The 18,262-nt window shown below is 36.0% G+C and overlaps 1 protein-coding gene and 1 pseudogene across 1 annotated transcript; both read right to left on the reverse strand.

Moving 5' to 3' along the window:
- Nucleotides 1–248: 248 nt before the first annotated feature.
- On the reverse strand, nucleotides 249–1,186 carry LOC107525775 (olfactory receptor 13H1-like; annotated as a pseudogene).
- Nucleotides 1,187–11,850: 10,664 nt separating this feature from the next.
- On the reverse strand, nucleotides 11,851–12,777 carry LOC107525774 (olfactory receptor 13H1-like). The gene has a single exon (XM_016198016.2). The coding sequence runs from the start codon at nucleotides 12,775–12,777 to the stop codon at nucleotides 11,851–11,853; it is 927 nt and encodes a 308-aa protein (XP_016053502.2).
- Nucleotides 12,778–18,262: the final 5,485 nt, after the last annotated feature.

Consider the following 18,262-nt stretch of genomic DNA (forward strand, 5'->3'; position numbering starts at 1 on the left):
ATTATTATTTTGTTTTATAAACTCTCCCACAAAATTGTCCTGTATAATTTATTGCTTAAATAAATGGCATTGTAAATCTTTAACATGTTTTTCTCAGAGAGAGGATGTTCTTTATCATATGCCTGTCAGAAATAGAAAAAATGCATTTAAAAACTAATAACCTTACTAAAATATTGTTTAGTATTTATGCCTTGTTATTTTTACAAGTAAATGTTAAGTTGTTGATTCGATGAGTCACTGTGGGCCATTCAGTTCCTTTTTAGAATTTTCTTCCAAATTATTCTTCTTAGGACATCTTTCACATCCTTGTCCCTTAAGGTGTGAATGAGGATGTTCAACATAAGGAATGCAACACCATAAAATGCAGAGATGACTTTACCCTGGTTCTGGGACTCCCATGACTGAGGATTCAGGTACATGTAGATGGCTGTTCCATAAAATATGGTGACTACAGTCAGATGGGATGCTTAGGTAGAGAAAGCTTTGAACCTGGACTCTACAGAATGGATTCTCAGTGTGGCAACCACAATGTGAGTGTAGGAGATGAGGATGAAGGTGAAGGGCAGGGGCACTCTGAATATGCCAGACCCAGAATAAATCTGAGTGGGGTGTCTGAGCAGATTAGCTTCAACAGGGCCTGGATCTCACAGGTAAAATGATTGATGACATTGTGTCCACAACAATGGGCAGGGATTGCAATGATTGGTATTATTGCTAAAAAGAAGGCACTGGACTAGGTTCCCATGGCCAACTGTTTACAGACCCAGTTGTTAATGATCATGGTGTAAGTCAGGGGATTGGAGATTGCAATAAATCTATAAGCCATGACAGCCATAAGGAGATACTCTGTCATCCCCAGAAAAAGAGCAATGGTCATCTGAGCATAATAGCTTGTATGGGAAATGGTGGGGTAGTCTTTTAAATCACTGATCAACAAAAAAGGCACTGAATTGCTAGAGTAACAGACATCAATGGAAGATGGGTTGCTTAAGAAAAAATACATAGGGCTGTGAAGCTGCCCATCAACTCTAACCATGACAGTAATGAGACTGCTATCCACCAATGTAATCAGGTACATTGCTATCATGGTGCAATAAATAGCAATTTGGGATTTTGGATGATTGGACAAACTCACCAGGATGAACTCTGTCACTTTGCTGTCATTATCAGTAATCAAAACATCCATTTTGTTCTATCTTCTGAGAAAAAAGAAGCATAATTCATTTTAATTTGGAAAACATTTATTGTCTGCTGTGTCTTTAGTCTTATAGCAAGTGCTATTAGGAGATGTCTCTGAAACAAGTGATGCTGTTTTGAAGTTTATGCTCTAATTTGTAAGATAAAATATTCATAAACTATACAAGATTAATTTGCAAAGTAGCACAATCCACCGTGAGTCTTAATTCCTTCATATATCAAGTGAGGGAGTTGAACTCCACCTGAAATGTGCTTTAAACACTCCCCTTAAAAATGTGCTAGTTTGTTGTTCATATGTAATCAGACCCCTGAATCACAGAATTGTTCTTTCCTACTATAGATATTAGCCAGAAATTTTTCTTAACTGGTTTATATCCATGACATAAAATGTGTGCCAGTTTACTTTTATTTTTTCCTTACTATGCATATCCAACCAATTACCAAGTCTTATTGACTATTTCTCCTAAATGTATTTTAAATCTACCTACAAATCTTCATATCCACAGCCAAAACTTATCTAGCTAGAGCCACTGTCATCTCTCATCTGGACAAATATATGAGCTGCCTAAATAGAGCTCCCTACTTCCATGCTTGCCTCTCTATAGTCTATTCCCCACACAGCATAGAAAACTGTTACAAACATTTAGGGTGTCCCCAAAAATGTATATAACACACTTTAAGTAATTATAAAGGCAATGTTTATTCAAATGGATTTCATTTTCAAAATTGAGCTATTATCTGTCAAAGTGTGTATAACATTTTTTGAGACATCCTGTATATTATTATGACGGTACCCTTTTTATGCTTAAACTCACTCTAGGGCTTCTAATTATATTTGGAATGAAATCTAACCTATTTACTATGATCTACAAGATTCTAAATTATCTGACCATAAACTTATCTTGCACTGTCTTTTCTTGTGCTTACCATGTTTTAGCCATACTGTCTTTATGAAGCACTCTAAGGTCATTCCCACCTCATGGATTTTGCACATTGTGTTCTCTCTCCTGGAAATAATCTTCCTACTCTTTTCGCTTGGTGAACTCCTAGTGATCCTTATATACTTCAGGCTTAAAGAAACTTCATTTAAAACAGCCTTCCATGCCCTGGCTGGTGTTGCTCAGTGGTTAGAACATCATTGAGTGCACCTAAGGGTCGATGGTTAGATTCCTGGTCAAGGGCATGTACCTGGGTTGCAAGGTGCATGAGAAAGGCAACTGATCTCTCTCGCTCATGCTCTCTCTCTCCATCCCTTCCTTCCTCTCTCCCTTTTCCCTTTTGCCCTCTTTAAAATCAATGGAAAAATATCCTCAGGTGAGGATTGACAAAATAAATAAATAAATAAAAGCCTTCCATAACCCCACTAATCTAAATCATATCTTTTTTTACAATTGTTCATAATGCTCTGAACTTTACCTGCATGATTCTTATCATAGTTTGTATTTACATATTTATGTGATTATTTAATTTCTGCTCCTCTACTAAATCATAAGCTCTAGGATGGAAGAAGCCCTGACTGTCTTGTGCACTTCCTTATTTTTATCACCTCACAAAGTGCCTAGTGTGAACCTACAAAATATGTATTCAATATGTATTTATTGAATGAATCAAGGCCAGTTATTTGGATCTTCTGTCTTACTCAATATCATGAAATTGATTTGACTGAAACTACATTGAATTGGCTGAAGAAAATAAATGTTTGAGTGTAAAAAGCCTACAATAAGAAACAGTCAATATCTCATAGTATTCAGTCTTATTAATGCCCTGAATCTCAGAAATGCACTTTGTCTTATAGTTTTTAGCCCTACAACGTACTCTTCACATGGAGGGATGGTGTTATATCAAAGAGGTAAAATATGTATAATTCTAGAATCTGAAAAAAAATTCTTTTCACTTTTTTTCTCCATTTGAATTTCTATTTACATTGTTTGCTCTAGTTCAATCAAGTATGAGTATTATCACAGACCAGTTAATTATCAAGATCAAGATCTTTTTCCAGATTGTCTGTAAGATTCCCATCAAGTTCTAATCATAGATCAGGATTTTGGACATTTGTAGTATATAGTTTTCATACTTAATGTTTTAATCCAATGTTTTAGCACTGTGTAGGCCAGAATCTTCCTAAATAAATGAGATGTATGAGGAGATACTCACCATATATTCACAGGTATTTTATCTTTAAGAAGTATTTTAGACACACCTCAAGGCTTTTTTCATACAGTTTATCCAAAGAGGGTTTCCCTGGTCCCACCTACCATGTAAGAGCATGTTTACCAGGAGGACTCATTTCATTCTTGATACTAAAATTAAGAGACAAATGAAGCCCTTCAGAAAGCTCACAGGAACTCAAAATATACTTAATGGAATGAATAGTGCTTAGAGGTAAGAAATTATATTATCTATATCAGGCATTGTCAAGTAGTAGTTAAGAGCATTGACTCAAGATCAAAATTTGAATCCAGGATCCATCACTGATTCACTGTGATATTGGTAATTTCTTAACTTGTTTACACCTTAGTTTTCTCAGTTGTAAAACTGAGATAATTATAGTATCTATCTCATAGGGTTTTGTGATGTATACATATTAACTATTATTATTTTTAAACAAGGCCTCACTTGGGAAACAGCACCCATGAAAATGTGACCAAATAGGTTGTCTTTCTTGTCTGGAGGGTGGAAAATAATTTAATAAATGAGGACAGGGAAAAGGCAATGTAGTCAGATTATACTGTGAACCCTCTAAAAGCAGAATTTGCATTTTATTTATTTATATAAGTCCAGTACTTGGCTCAGTTTCTCACACATGGCAGGAGCTCAATGAATATTTTTGGAATCAAATTGATATTACTCACCCGAATAGCATAAAACTCCCCAAGCACTAAGGTGTTAAAGAGTGGTGTTGTTATAGTCCCTTATGTGTTGCAGGATCATCAGCTCACTGAAGGATTGGAGTCTTTCAAGCAGAGTGAGTTATATAGGTGCATCCTGGGAAATCCATGTCAAAATAGAGCATTCCACATGTATATGTTGGTTTGTTCTAAAAGACAGGGTATACTTTTTTCACTCATACCTTAATTATGCTAAATATTTTAGAAACCGGGACTCCAAATGGTCAAAAATATGAACAGAAAAGGAGAGAAGAATCTTAAACATCCTCTGCTACTACCTTCTGAATTTACTCATTCAGGTTCCAAAGAAGTGATTTTACTGAAGAGATTTCAAGGACCAGGTCCCTAAAAGGCAATTAAATCATGCTACTGAGTTGAAGCTGTATATTCATTTGGGAATGTTATTTCTAAGTTATTAAAATATAAGTAGCTTTTGCCCACTAATTCCAATACTTATTAGTGACAATAAAATAAAACTTTGACCAACACCACCAATTCCATTTCCCCTCTTAAGTTACCAGGGAGCAGAGTCTTCCCTAGGGTGATTACTCATAGTCCTGTGTTTCTTGGGAGAGTTCCCAGTAAGAGTAACTGAAGAAAGTAATGAATGGAAAGGAGATGTTGCCACTATCTGTTGGGACTCAATGAAAGCGTTAAATCAAGCATTCAGGTAAATTCTGTAAACAGTGTTTGCTAGAGGTATCCTCTTCCTCTTCCTTTTTTTCTGACTTCCCCATGTCCATCCCAGCCATGTTTGATTTGAAGTTTCTGGAAATCCTACTTTTTTTTTCTAAAACTTTCCTAGATTAGTTTTGAGGTGCCGTACAAACTGTTGCTGTCTAAATATAATCCTGCATCCTCTTATTCACTGCCTTTTTGATTTACTTCATCTGAGTATGTGACTAATTATAATAGTTCTACTTTATTGATTACTTGCCCAGTTGTGCTCTGAATATATGATGTTCTTGTTTATCATTTTTACATGTATCCTTGTTAAAATTTCCAACTTAGATATCAATATTTTAGGGGATAAGAATGACATATCTTTGCAAATACTCTAGTTGAGTGCTCTCAAAATGTTTGCAATGTTAATATTGAATGTAAACTGTAATTGAAAAAATGCTTGCTATGATATAAGGATAGAGTTGAGAGTAAATATTTAGTATTGGTTTGACATTTACTCATTTAACCAATTCTTATTGTGCAAGTTCTCTGTGCCACCAGGAGCTATGCTAGGGAGACAGGGATGAATTAAACACACTTCCTGCTCTCAATAAGATTCTTGTCTAATTGGGGATAACACTCCAAAATAACTAATTATAAAACAACATGAAAGATGTTAAATTTATGGATGAACAAAATGCTATTAAGCAAAAGAAATGGAATTAAGTCACTTCTGGGGTTAAACAGAATGGGATGAGCACTAGGAAGAGCTTTACTGAAGAAATGCCATTAGATCTGGCCCTTGAATGATGAGACTAAAATTTTACCAGGCATAGAAAACATAAAGGGCACAGCAGGCAGATGAAATAAGATATGCAGTGGCATACATGCATAAAAGGTCCAGAGAAAGAAAATACAGTGGATCCTTGAACAATGCAGGAGTTAGAGGCACTGACCTCTGCACAGAAAAAAATCCATGAATAACTTTTGTCTTACCCAAAATTTAACTACTTAGTTGTCTGTCAGTATCCACGGGCACTTGGTTTCAAGATTCTCAGCAGATTCCAAAATCCTCAGATGCTCAAATCCTTTATATAAAATGGCATAGAACAATGTACACTATTGTCTTCCTGGAGCATGGGATTTGTGGAGATTAAGTAGACACTGAGGATAAAAAACATTAGCAGGGGCCTCAATTAATTCTGCATATCTTATAGGCAATAAGGAGCCATTGGGAGTTTCTAATCTTGCAGAGGGATTGTAGAGGGAGGATTAACATGATGGTATTTTTCCTTTTAGCACAATCACTCTGGAGACACAGATTGGATGGCTAGTTTCGAGAGAAAAAAGACTGGACTAGAGAAAATTAAGTAGGAGCTTGTAACATTTATCCTGTTAAAGGATGATGAGACTGTGGACTAGGACAGATGCACTGAGGGCAGAGAATAGGGCATGGATTTGGAAGACATTTCAAAGCAAGAGTCAAGATTCAGTGAGTGAGTGGTTGTTAAGGGTAAATGAGAAGGAGCTGCAGAGGCTAACTTTGAGGATAATGAACATACTATCATGTGGCATTTGTAATGTGCTTTTAACTTTTAACATCTAACATCTATGATCTCATTTGATCTTTCAAACATTCTTAGGTTAAGGAATATATTTTCCCCTGTTTGATAGAGGCAGTCCAGAGAGGTTAAGTGATTCACCCAAAGTTTCATAGCTCATTAATGGAAGAACCGAGACTAGAATCCAGACTTCTTGACGCCTAATCATGTGCTTTTTCCATTCCATCATGATGTAGTACTGAAAAAGTGCTTGACCTGCTGCTCACACTTAACCAGAAGCAGTTACTATGCATATTACTAGTGGGGGAAAATAGGAGAGAGAGAAGACACCTAGTGAGATGAGCACCAACTACATTTGAGTCAATTGAGAATTTAATAATAATAATGATTCTAAATAACAATAATAAATATAGGGACTGTTTACTAAAGACTTACTATGTCTCAACCATAGTTCTCAACATTTTATATAAATAAACTGATTTAATCATCTTAACAACCCTATGAGGCCAGTCCTATGATTGTCTTCCTGTTATAGAAGATGAAATTGAGACAGAAAGTTGCCCAAGGTCATATAACTCCTAAGTGTCAGTGTGAGGTTTTTAACTAGATAATCTAAAAACAGTGTTTTTTTCTTTTCTCTCCTCAGCAACAATCTTGCCTTCTTCCTACTCCTCTTTTCCAAGGACTCCCTGAATCCATCAGGCTCCCAACAAAAAGAGCATCTAGGCATCAGAATTTATTATTTTTAAAATTTTTAATTTAATTTAAATTTAAATTGATGTATATTTGACATATAACATTACACTGATTTCAGGTTTACAACATTATGATTAGATATTTACATACATTTCAAAATGATCACAATAACTCTAGGAGAATTGTGTTTCTAATCCTAGTCCTGTCAATAACTATTGACCTTAATAATATTACAGCCTCTCTAAATCTTTTCATCATCTGTAAATGTGAATTTTATAATATAGATAATAATGCCTGTTTGCTTATCTCATTATTTAAATGACTTGAGATACTATATGTTAAAGAATAAGATAAATTGTAAAGTGTGTAAAGCGCTTTATAAACTTTATAAACCCACACAGTAATGTTGCCTGTGTACATCTTTCTTCCCACAGAGGCAGTCAATTCTTTGAGGGTAGGAAATAAATACACTTCCTTTGCCACTGCATCCTGGCAATAGCATAGCACATGCTGTATGGTAGGAGATTATAAATAAGTACTGAATGAGTGACATATTTATGGATGCTTGAATGCACCAGTGAAGGAGCAGCCTTGGAATGTGCTATTTAGGAAGCAAGTGGGCACTTCAATTTCTGGCATTTTAAGCTCATGTGATCTAGACATTATACTGACAACTAACATTTATTGTTCTTTATAGGCTAGGCACTTTTCTAAATGCTTTACATGAATTGAGCCATATAATTTTCATAACCAATCGATGAAGTCATATTCAACACCTTTTCAGCTTTCACCTGTAAAACTTAGAAACTACCTTTCCCAAACTCCCTTGTCAGTAAAGTTCAGTTTTGGATTTCACCCGTAAGAGGTACTTGCAGGAAACTTGGCAAGCGCAACAGAAGTAGACACCAGTTTTGCTCCTCTTGACATCATGTTTAGGTGTGTAGACTTTGTCAAACAGAGTTTTAAGCAGTATCAGAGCATTCTCCCAAAAAACACTTGCTTCAGTGACATCATTGGTAGCAGTTTCATAATATCCCTAAAACATCCCAAGATTCCTGAAATTCTTGCAACTGTATGAGGTTATTGGCAATATTCCCTTACCATCCCTCTCATAGCCTTTAAAACAATTTTTGTAGGCCTCTAATTCCTACCTGAAATAACTAGGATGGTTTCTGTCAATACCAACACGATCAAACCTGATTACCCAGGTAAGTACTATTATTAGCCTACCTAGGTATAGAGATCAAAGCATAGACAGTGACTAGCTATACTCCACTGCCTCTCTTCAACTGAAATCTCAAATCCTATGAATGGGACATGGTGTCGTTTTTTCCTTAAATCCCCATTAGAAAATATTATTTGAAGCCTATTTTACAGTTGCAAGCTTTCTCCTCAATTTCTGAGAAAGTTATCTTAGTTTCAAACCAATCTTTATTTGCTTTCCAGAGTGAAGCAAGGTAAACTTCACTTCCCAGCTGCCTGAGATGCAGGGTGCACAGTGGAATGTTGTGTTGGCTGTGATTGATCATGTGGAGAAGTGATATTCAACCTTAGGAGTTTTCAACAATCCAGAATTGATTTTATTTCAAAACACCCACAAAGAGCTTATATTTAAAATAGCTTAATATCAGTATTGAATTAGATGGCCTTTGGGGTTTAAATGCCTAGAAACAGAATGTTAGTGCTGGTAGGGACATAGCTGTGCTAACTAGCTGCTATGTGCACCTACTTTTTCAATCAAAGCTAACATTTAAAGTCAGGCAGTTGGATCTATAAATATTGATTTGGAGGAATGTCCATAATATATTGTCAAGTGGAAAAAGAAAGTTGCAGAGTAAATTAATCATATGATTCTAGTTGTTAAGAAAAGAAAGAAAATTTATATAAAATAACACCTAGACATAGAATGTTAGAACTAGAGAGGTTCTTAGGTAACAAAACTCAACCTTATTATTATTTTGATGAAGAAATTTGAGGCCCATACAGTGATATAACTAAGGCGACATACATAGTTAGTTGCAGAATCAATTTCACAGCCCCCATCTTTAGACTCTCACTGTGTCACTCTCTGTAGGCTGTGCCTGTACCAATTCAATAAAGAGACAAAGCACCTAATGACAGAACTACCATTTTGTGATGTGGGCACCATTATAGAAAACATGATTCTCATTTTAAGCTGTTAACAGACCTGTAACAGAGAATGGAATATTTTTGCCCCCAAATTCAGGGTCATTAAAATGAGTACTCTTAGCATTCCCCCTAATTTCTGAATTTCTCTCTACCTGAAGGCTCTATTATTTTTTTCTCTACAATTTTATTAATCTTACCAATTTCACAATGTTACTTTTTTCCTATAAATTTTTTTATTGAATTTATTCGGGTGACACTGGTGAAAAAAATTATACAGGTTTCAGGTACACAATTCTACTACACATCATCTGTACCCTGTATTGTGTGATCACCACCCCAAGTCAAGTCTCTGTCCATCACCATTTATCCCCCCATACCCTCCTCCACCTCTATCCATCAGCTCCCCCATCCCCAGAAATCACCACACTGTTGTCCAAGTCCATGAGTTTTTTCTCTTTTATTTCTTTCACATTGTTAATTTGAAATGTTTATTTCAATTTTGCATTAAGGCTAAAACTTGCCCTAGCAACTAGCACAGTGCCTGGCTGAAAGTAGAAAGTTAATATTTGTTGAATAAATAAATCAAAGACTGAAGTCATTTTGCTTTTTCCTAAATATTTTTTGTGTCTTGATATTAAAGCATAGTTTCAATGGCTGAGGATGCAATAATCTTTAAAAATAATGTATTATAGATAGAACTTGAATAAATGTTACGTTTATTTGAAAATCAGGCTATTTTGATAAGTGGTTTATTCATTCTCATTTTTTTCTTTCGTTTAGTTAGTAAGCATGTGAGACAAGTCTCTTGTATGTCTGATACTCCTTTTGCTACACCACAAAATGTCACATCTATTCCCAGCAGTCAGGGGCTGAGTAATGAACTGGATATACGCTTGTTCAATAGTGCCTTGCTTCACACCTAGGTGCTGCACATCAGTTTTTTCCTACTTATCTGTCTCTGGTTCTCCATCAAGCTGTTTTGGAGATGACTTCATTATGTTTGTTGGAATTAACCAAAGTAAAGTGAGACCAGGAGAACGGACACCTGGAATTTAGCTGTAAATCTGCTTCCAAAATGTTCATGATCCTGGGAAACTTATACCCTATTCACTGAGCCTCTGAATCTTCATTTAAGATGAGAGATATGTAGTAGATTCTTGTTTGCCAAAACCTTTTCTTTCAGTTTTAGAACTCATTTTCAAATGAAATTGTTCACAGAAAATTTTACCTCCATTGACATGTTCATTGTACCATAACTGAGCCATGTAAACTAAAGTTTAAAAACCACTGCATTATGTACATCAACAAGAAATGGATTTTTTTAAATGTGGTAAAAGTGTACAATGGAATATTATTCAGCAATAAAAAGTAACAAACTACTGATGCATGCAACAACATGGATGAACCTCAAAAGCATGCTAAGAGAAAACATACACAAAAAGTACATACTGTATGATTCCATTTATAGTCAATTCTACAAAATCAAAACTAACATATAGTAAAAAAAAAAAATCAGATCAGTGGTTGCCAGGGATTGGGAATGAAAGAAGGGGGTGAACTACAAAAGGGAACAAAGAAACTTTTGTATTTGATGGAATTATCAAGTAGCTTGATTGTGGTGTTGATGCTGTGAGCATCTGTCAAAATGCACAAACTTACACACTGTAATTGGATAAAAGTCATTGTACATAAATTATACCATGACAAAATTGATTAAAATCACTGCATTAAATAATTTCCAAGGTCTCTGTAGTTTGGATACAATGAATGGGATCTGCAGTCAGCCAGGCCTAGATTTAAATACAGGCTCTACTATCTACAGGTTTTGTGGCTATGGGAAGATCACTTAACCTTCAGGAGCCTCAGTTTCCTCACACCTAATATTGTTGATAATAGCACTACTTCATCAAATTGTTGTGAGAATTATATGTGATAAGTACTCAATAAATGTTAACTGCATTAATAATTCTATGATTCCAATTTGAAAAAGCTCAGTGGTGGCATATATGTCATCTGCATTTTAATTTTTATTCCACTACCAACTATGTATAACTTTAGAAAATTCTCAACTCCTTTGGGTCTCGGTTTTGCCATCATTAACATGGGGAGAATTTTGGTGTCTCTCTTACTAATTTCATAGATGTATTAGGAACATAAAACAAAATGATAGATTTGAAAGAAATTTAGAAAAATGTTCCACACAAATTTAGGAAATGTCTGTGATACAATTTTCTCATGATTTTGAGGTTAAGTGGAGCAAGGAAATTATGCTTTCACAACAGGACTTGCCCTCAGTAAAGTTGGACAATTTCTGATATTTGTCATCTGGCTTTTTATTATACCAATTTTTGTCCTTTTTTTTTTTTAAATTTCAGTTATCTCTTGTCTCCTGATAATAGTCATAAGAGATTCTCTTGCTGCTTAGGTCTCTTCTGTGTCTGAGAAAATGATTCTGATAAGATTAGTTGCCTGAAGTTGAGTAACTTTATGTGTGACCACTAATGTGTCATATGTAAAGAAAGAGTAAAAGTAATGTCTGTAACAGAAATTCAAGTCTCAGGAGGGATAATATTTTGGGGTAAGAATATTTCCTGAAGCTTCTCATATGACAATCACCCACTCTACTAAGGGTAAAGTCAGACACTTTAAACATTTTTATCTTCAGTGGAGATGTAGCTGAGTATTATTTTAGAAGTTTAGAAGCAAAGAAAAACTTATTCTCTTTTTGCCATAACTTTTCTCATTGCCTCTTTAACGTCTTTGTTCCTCAGGCTGTATATTAGAGGGTTCAGCATGGGTGTCACAGCCCCATAAAACACTGAGATAAACTTGTCTAGGTTAGGGGATGACTTGGATTGATGTTTCATGTATGTGGAGATGGCTGTGCCATAGAAGATTGACACTACAGTCAAATGAGAACCACAGGTAGACAAAGCCTTGTGTCTACCCTGGGCTGAGCGAATCTTTAAGACAGCAGTGGCAATTTGGACATAGGAGAGAAGAACAAACCCAAAGGGTAGGAGCAAGGTGAAGATACCTGTGATGAGGATCATATGCTCGTTGAGGCTGGTATCAGAACAAGCCAGCTTGAGCAGGGAGACAATCTCACAGACAAAGTGGTTGATGACATTAACCCCACAGAAGTGCAGATGCAGGGATAAGATGAGCATGGCAGTGAGCACAAGTGATGCCCCCCATGAGGTGGCAGCCAGCCAGATACACACTGGACCATTCATGACCATAAAGTAGCGTAGGGGATTGCTGATAGCAACCACACGGTCATAGGCCATCACAGCCAGTAAGAGGCACTCTGCTGTGGCCAAGAACAAGGAGACACTCATTTGGGTCAAACATCTTGGATAAGAAAGGTAGGGATGTGTAGAAAAACAATGCAACAAGGTCTGGGGCATGGAGACTGTTCCATAGCAAAGGTCTAAGAAAGACAAGTTACTAAGAAAGAAGTACATTGGAGTGTGGAGGCGTGGGTCAATGTGGATAAGAATGATGATAAATCCATTCCCCAACAATATGGTGAGGTAAGTTATTAGCACCAATGTGAAAAATGTGACTCGCCACTCAGGATAGTTAGAGATTCCAATAAGGAAAAACTCAAACACTGTTGTAGCATTGTTCATGGCCATTCTTCCCACTTGCCTAATTTTACCTGAAAGGATGAGAGTAAAGATGGAGGGATGCTGTGAGAAAGGAGGAAATAATTGGGGTGTACAGAATCATTCTCTTCTTCCTTTTCAAAAGATATGAAATACAAATGGGACAAGTATAATGAGAACAGAGGCAAAGCTAAAAATCTTCCCCTCCTCTGGAAAATAGCAAATTCCCCACCATTTTGAAATAAGTTGTATGAAAAGTTCTTCAACTTCTTACTACAGATGACTTCTTGTATCAGTTTTTCCAAGGAAGAAGAAAGGAAAAGGAGGCCATCTTCATTTTTCTCTCACTTGTTCTTCATTTTACAAGACAAATCTAATTCATCAGTCACCTTGAGTTATTAATATCCACCAAGAGGTGACCTCTGACAGTCTTGGATAAAATTGCCTATTCTTGTGTTTGTCTGTCACTCAGATTGTTCAGGCCTCCATTTTCCCATTGTGCTAGTATCTACCATGGCTTGGCATAGAGTGCTGCAAAGTACTTCTTTGATTTGAATTAATAGTATGTAAATGGAGTATCTCATGGCACCCTTGAGGTCTGTGAAAACCCTCTGCTAATATCAGTGGTTGAAGTTACACTTCCAACTTCTGTGTATTTCTGTTCTGTGTTTGCTGAGCCTCAGTTTGAGCTGTGAAAATCTGATGAGATGTTTCTAAAAGTATGGATGACAAAGAGAGGGCTTTAGTAACCAGCCTAACTTTAAAGACTCTCTTTTTCTACCCTCTCCACTCTCTCCTCAGTCTGTTTGATTTTTATAGCATATTCCGATATCTGAAATTACATTAATGATTTGATTACTTGTTTATTCTTTTGTCTCTCACTCAAATGTAAATTTATTGAGGACAGAATGAATAAATGAACATATAAAGTCCTAGACAGTCACATATATGAAAAAATCTAACTATTCCTCTTGCCATTTCGACTGCTATCCTTTATTTGAAATAATCATCATTACTCATCTCTCATCTGACTTTTGTCAGTAATTTCCTTATTGATTTCCTTGTTTCTGTCTCTGCCCCCATTCAGTTTACATGATTCAGTTTAACTGTAAGTCAGATCTTGTCACTCTTCTATTACAAAATGTCAGTAGCTTCCCATTTTAACCTGATTAAACACTAATCTCCTTATAATGACCTATTAGGCATCATGTGGTTTATGTTCCCATAACCCCATTCCTACCACTCTTTTTCTTGCTCACTTGGCTCAAGTCACACTGGCCTGCTTACTGTTTCTTAAATATTCAGCTCATCTCTGTCTCAGAGCTTTGATCTTTTTTATCTTGCTGCTCCATATTTATGAAACCCAGATCCTTGCATGACTTACCTTCTCACTTACCTCGGGTCTTTACTCACAAGGCATCTTTTCAATGAGTCCTTCTTTGACCACCCTGCCTAAAAGTTCATCTCTAGTCCCTGGCATTTCATATCTTTATTTCTTACATTATTTTTCTCCTTAGAATTATTACTTCTAGCACATTGTATATTTTTATCTATTAATTACATATAATTGATTGTTTCAACTAAAATATATGCTTAATGAAGTCAGGGAGTTTTGCCTGTTTAGGTTGCTGGTATATGCCCCAAACATAAAATAGTGTCTGGTACATGAAAGGTGCTCAAGAATTATTTGTTGAATGAATGTGTGAATGGAACTCTTTAGCTGTTCCATAGTAAAGAATAACCTCTCTTTTTTCCACCTGCCTCTCCCCTAGACATTGCTGTTTATATGCCAGCCACCCCTTAATGTATATGTGTTCCTTCATGGGACTACCTTTGTCTTCTCTTTCCGAATCCCTTCCTTGAAGCTTCTGCTATTCACTGGCTATGTCTCCGGAGAAGTTTCTTCCCCTTATTTGCCTAAATTTTTATTTGCAATCTGGTTAAATTAAGTGATCTCTATGAGCTCTCCCAGCTTTAACATGCTAGGATTCTCTGATTTCTCTCAAAAAAAAAAAAAAAATAACAAAAAACCAAACACACACACAAAAAAAAACCCAGCAAAAACAAAACAACAAAAAAAGACACAACCAAAATAAACCTTAATACTTCTCAGAGTATGAGGAATCTATTACATTTTCCTCCATTGTTGGAAAAGCTAGAGAAGGTGTTTGCTAAGGGATAGAGTATCTCTAACCATCTCTGAAATGGGAGAGCCACTTGTCCTGAAAAGTCTTTAGCAAAGAAGATTCCAAAACTCCCCCACTTCCCTATACAGGTTAGCTATCCCTGTTTCTTCTTCTCTACCCTGTTCAGCATCTCAGGCTAAGTACACAAGAACTGTAAATCCATAGATATGAAAGCAAATGCCACTTGTGAAGTGACAAACACATATAAGAGATGGAGAAGATGGTGACCTGCCTTCACAGGAGTGTCCTCAGAGCTTAAGAGATCTAATGCTAGTTCTGCCTTCATTTATCCTGAGACTTTGATTGCCTCCACTGTTTCAAGTGAAAATTCAAATAATGATCTCCACAGAGAGACATGCATGAAGATGAGAGACATATGGCTAGGTGAAACAGTGCCCCGAAGACTGTTATATTTTAAGTTAGTATGAAAATATCTTACATTTATTTAAATGGTATATATTTAACTCTCAATTATTTATACATGGGTTATTCACAGTTAATATCTAGAAAGATGATAGGAGGCTGCAGCGGGGAGAATGAACTGGTTTTGCATAGAAGTAGACAGGTGACTGTTATGCCGTTTAAAAGCCCCTGTTGTTCTTAGAAATCTATAAAACACACTGATTGTGCTGTTAAATATTAAATATTGATAAATGTATATTAATTATACATTAATTATGTAATATAATTATATTAATCTATTATTCCTAATGAGCTGCAGGATGCATTTTGTTTGTCTAATATTGAGGAGATATTAATAATAAAAATATAGTCTATCCTTCAGTCTCTCATGAGCCCAGTATAATAAATTGAGGAGCTATTTGAATAAAAATTGATTACTCTATGGCTGTGGGAAGATTTGTTTTTTAAGTGGTATTAAGCTTACTGATAGAGATTGTGATCAAATTTATGACCTTGCCTTCATTAGTACTGTGTTTGGACCTATGGAACTAAAATTGATGACAATTTCTCTCTCACACTTGAAGACTACTCAGCATCTAAATTGAGTGGCCTGTTTGTCACTTAATCTGGGCTCTGCCCTCAAAAGTCAGTGCTGATTGTCTCATCCTAGAATAATTATTAAAAGATTCCTGGCAAACGGAGCCTAGCATGTTTCCCATCTTATTCTTAGTCTTGTCACCTGAAAAATTTATACAACCTGGCTTTCCTTTCAACTAATGGCTGCCCCTTACCTTCTTGGAGGTTGCCCATGTCTGCTAAATGGTTAGAGACTGAATACAAAGGGAGGTATGAGGAAAGCAATTGGAGCCTTTTTCTGTTACCAACTCACCATTGGAGGTCCCACTCAAGTACCAGTAGATGGAGTAGAATGAGAATGCACAAAAAAACTTTTCAAGGGTTGTCAGGTTTGGAACAGTTATGATCTTCCTGCAAACTCTTCTGGCAAGATATCAAAAACCTTCCCAGAATTTCAAACTCCCAAATGACTGGAAACCTCTGAAGAAAGAAAATTTTTTTGTATTAAGTCAAATTGTAATTGCCAAACGTTTTGATGTGCAGCCCTTGGTGATGACATCGAATTAAATTATTTCATTTCTTAGGCAAACATTTCTTTCACTGACATTTGACCCATGTACATCCTGTTCAGTATCCTGTAGAAAACTTATAAGGAAGACTGAGGCGATTTGAATGATTTGCATCAAAGCCCTTAAGTTATCACAATTTTCAACCTGCTAGATAAGACATCTTTTGCCTCTTGGCAATATTTATCTATCTATTATCTTATCTTGATGAACCAGAACACAATTAAACCAAATTTCCCCTTTCTTTTAAAAGAAGAAAATGATTACAAAACATGCTGCACCCAGAGCTGTAAACTAAATCAGATGACTTCCTGTAGATGTCTTGGGCTCTACACACCCTACTCAGTTTCTTGCTCTTTCTCCATCACCTATTTTCAGTGTAAGAGCATGAAAATATACAACCTAAAGACTCCAAGGTCCTGTGCACCCCTCTGTCAACAGAAATATCTGATAGTTACTCTCCCCACTAAGGCTGGAAAACAGACCCCGGCATTTCAAAAGCATATCCTGGAACTGAAGCCCAAAGTATTTAGGTTACCTCTCACTTATCCAGAAAATATAACTACCAGAACCTGCCTTTAATTGAGCAGCTTGATCTATAGAAATTGTGCCATTTATCCTTTTCTCTCCATCTAGGTTCAAAATCCACCAATCTATATGTTTATCTGGAAGCTGTCACCAGAGCTGTATCTCTGGGAAAATACTTTGCTCTGAACTAAATCTATAAATCCTACACCCTCACCCTAACATAATGTCTGGGGTCCAATTCTCTTCAGATTCAATTCTAAATGCAGGGAGTAAGTTGGTGAGATGCTCAGTAACTTCAATAAGATGAAGTTCCAAAGTGCCACCAGACCATTTATCTCACAAATAGAGTTCAAAGTTTCTGATCTTTACTGGAAAGAAACAATTAACTTTTGAGAGCATCAGGAACATCATCCCAAACAGGCAATTAAAATTTGTCAAACCAGAGCTTTGGGGGGAAAAAGATAAAAAGTAGCATTTTTAATTTGAAAATTAAAAAGAGTTCTATTTTACAAAGACATTAACACCAATAGACCAATATTTGCCCCAAACTGTTCTTTATACAAAGAAAATGTTGGGTTGTTACTACATATTTTAAAGAAAGCTTTAATTAATATTTTAAAGCAATTTCAAAATATTTAATTGATTATTAAAAAGTAGCAATTTTGTGTAGGGAAAACAAATAAAGAAAAGAGAAAGGAGACTGTTGAGACCATGAAACTTTTCTATACCACTCCTGGCTTTCCAGAGAACTAAGGAATAATTCTTCTTAAAAGTTTTGGTCCATAATCTCTTCATGTTCTTTCCGATTAAATTGGTGTCATGACAGAGCCTGCAGATGGTAGAGAAATGTCTATAAGGGGAGCTGAGAGCATGCACAGCAGAGAGTGCATGTGTTTTTTATTTCAGCATTAAAATAACCCCTATGTTTGCCTTTCCATTCCCACTTCCACCACCCCAGTCTGCACAAACTGCCTCCATGGGCTCTTTTACTCAACTGTACAAAGTCTGTATTTCTTCGCCTGACATGCAAGGTCAATTACAGCAGTTCCTTATCTATCATTTAACATTCATTCATTCATCTACACATTTATTCAACATATATTTAACAAGCACCCATCATGTGTCAGACAATGTGCTTGGCACTTAGGATACAAAGGCACACACACATACACACACACATATGCACACATCCAGACACGGTTCCCACTTCCATGGAACATATTGTCTGGTATAGGAAACTGACTTTAACCAAACAAT

The sequence above is a fragment of the Miniopterus natalensis genome, chromosome X (assembly GCF_054644295.1).
Source record: "Miniopterus natalensis isolate mMinNat1 chromosome X, mMinNat1.hap1, whole genome shotgun sequence".
Taxonomy (NCBI): Eukaryota; Metazoa; Chordata; class Mammalia; order Chiroptera; family Miniopteridae; genus Miniopterus; species Miniopterus natalensis.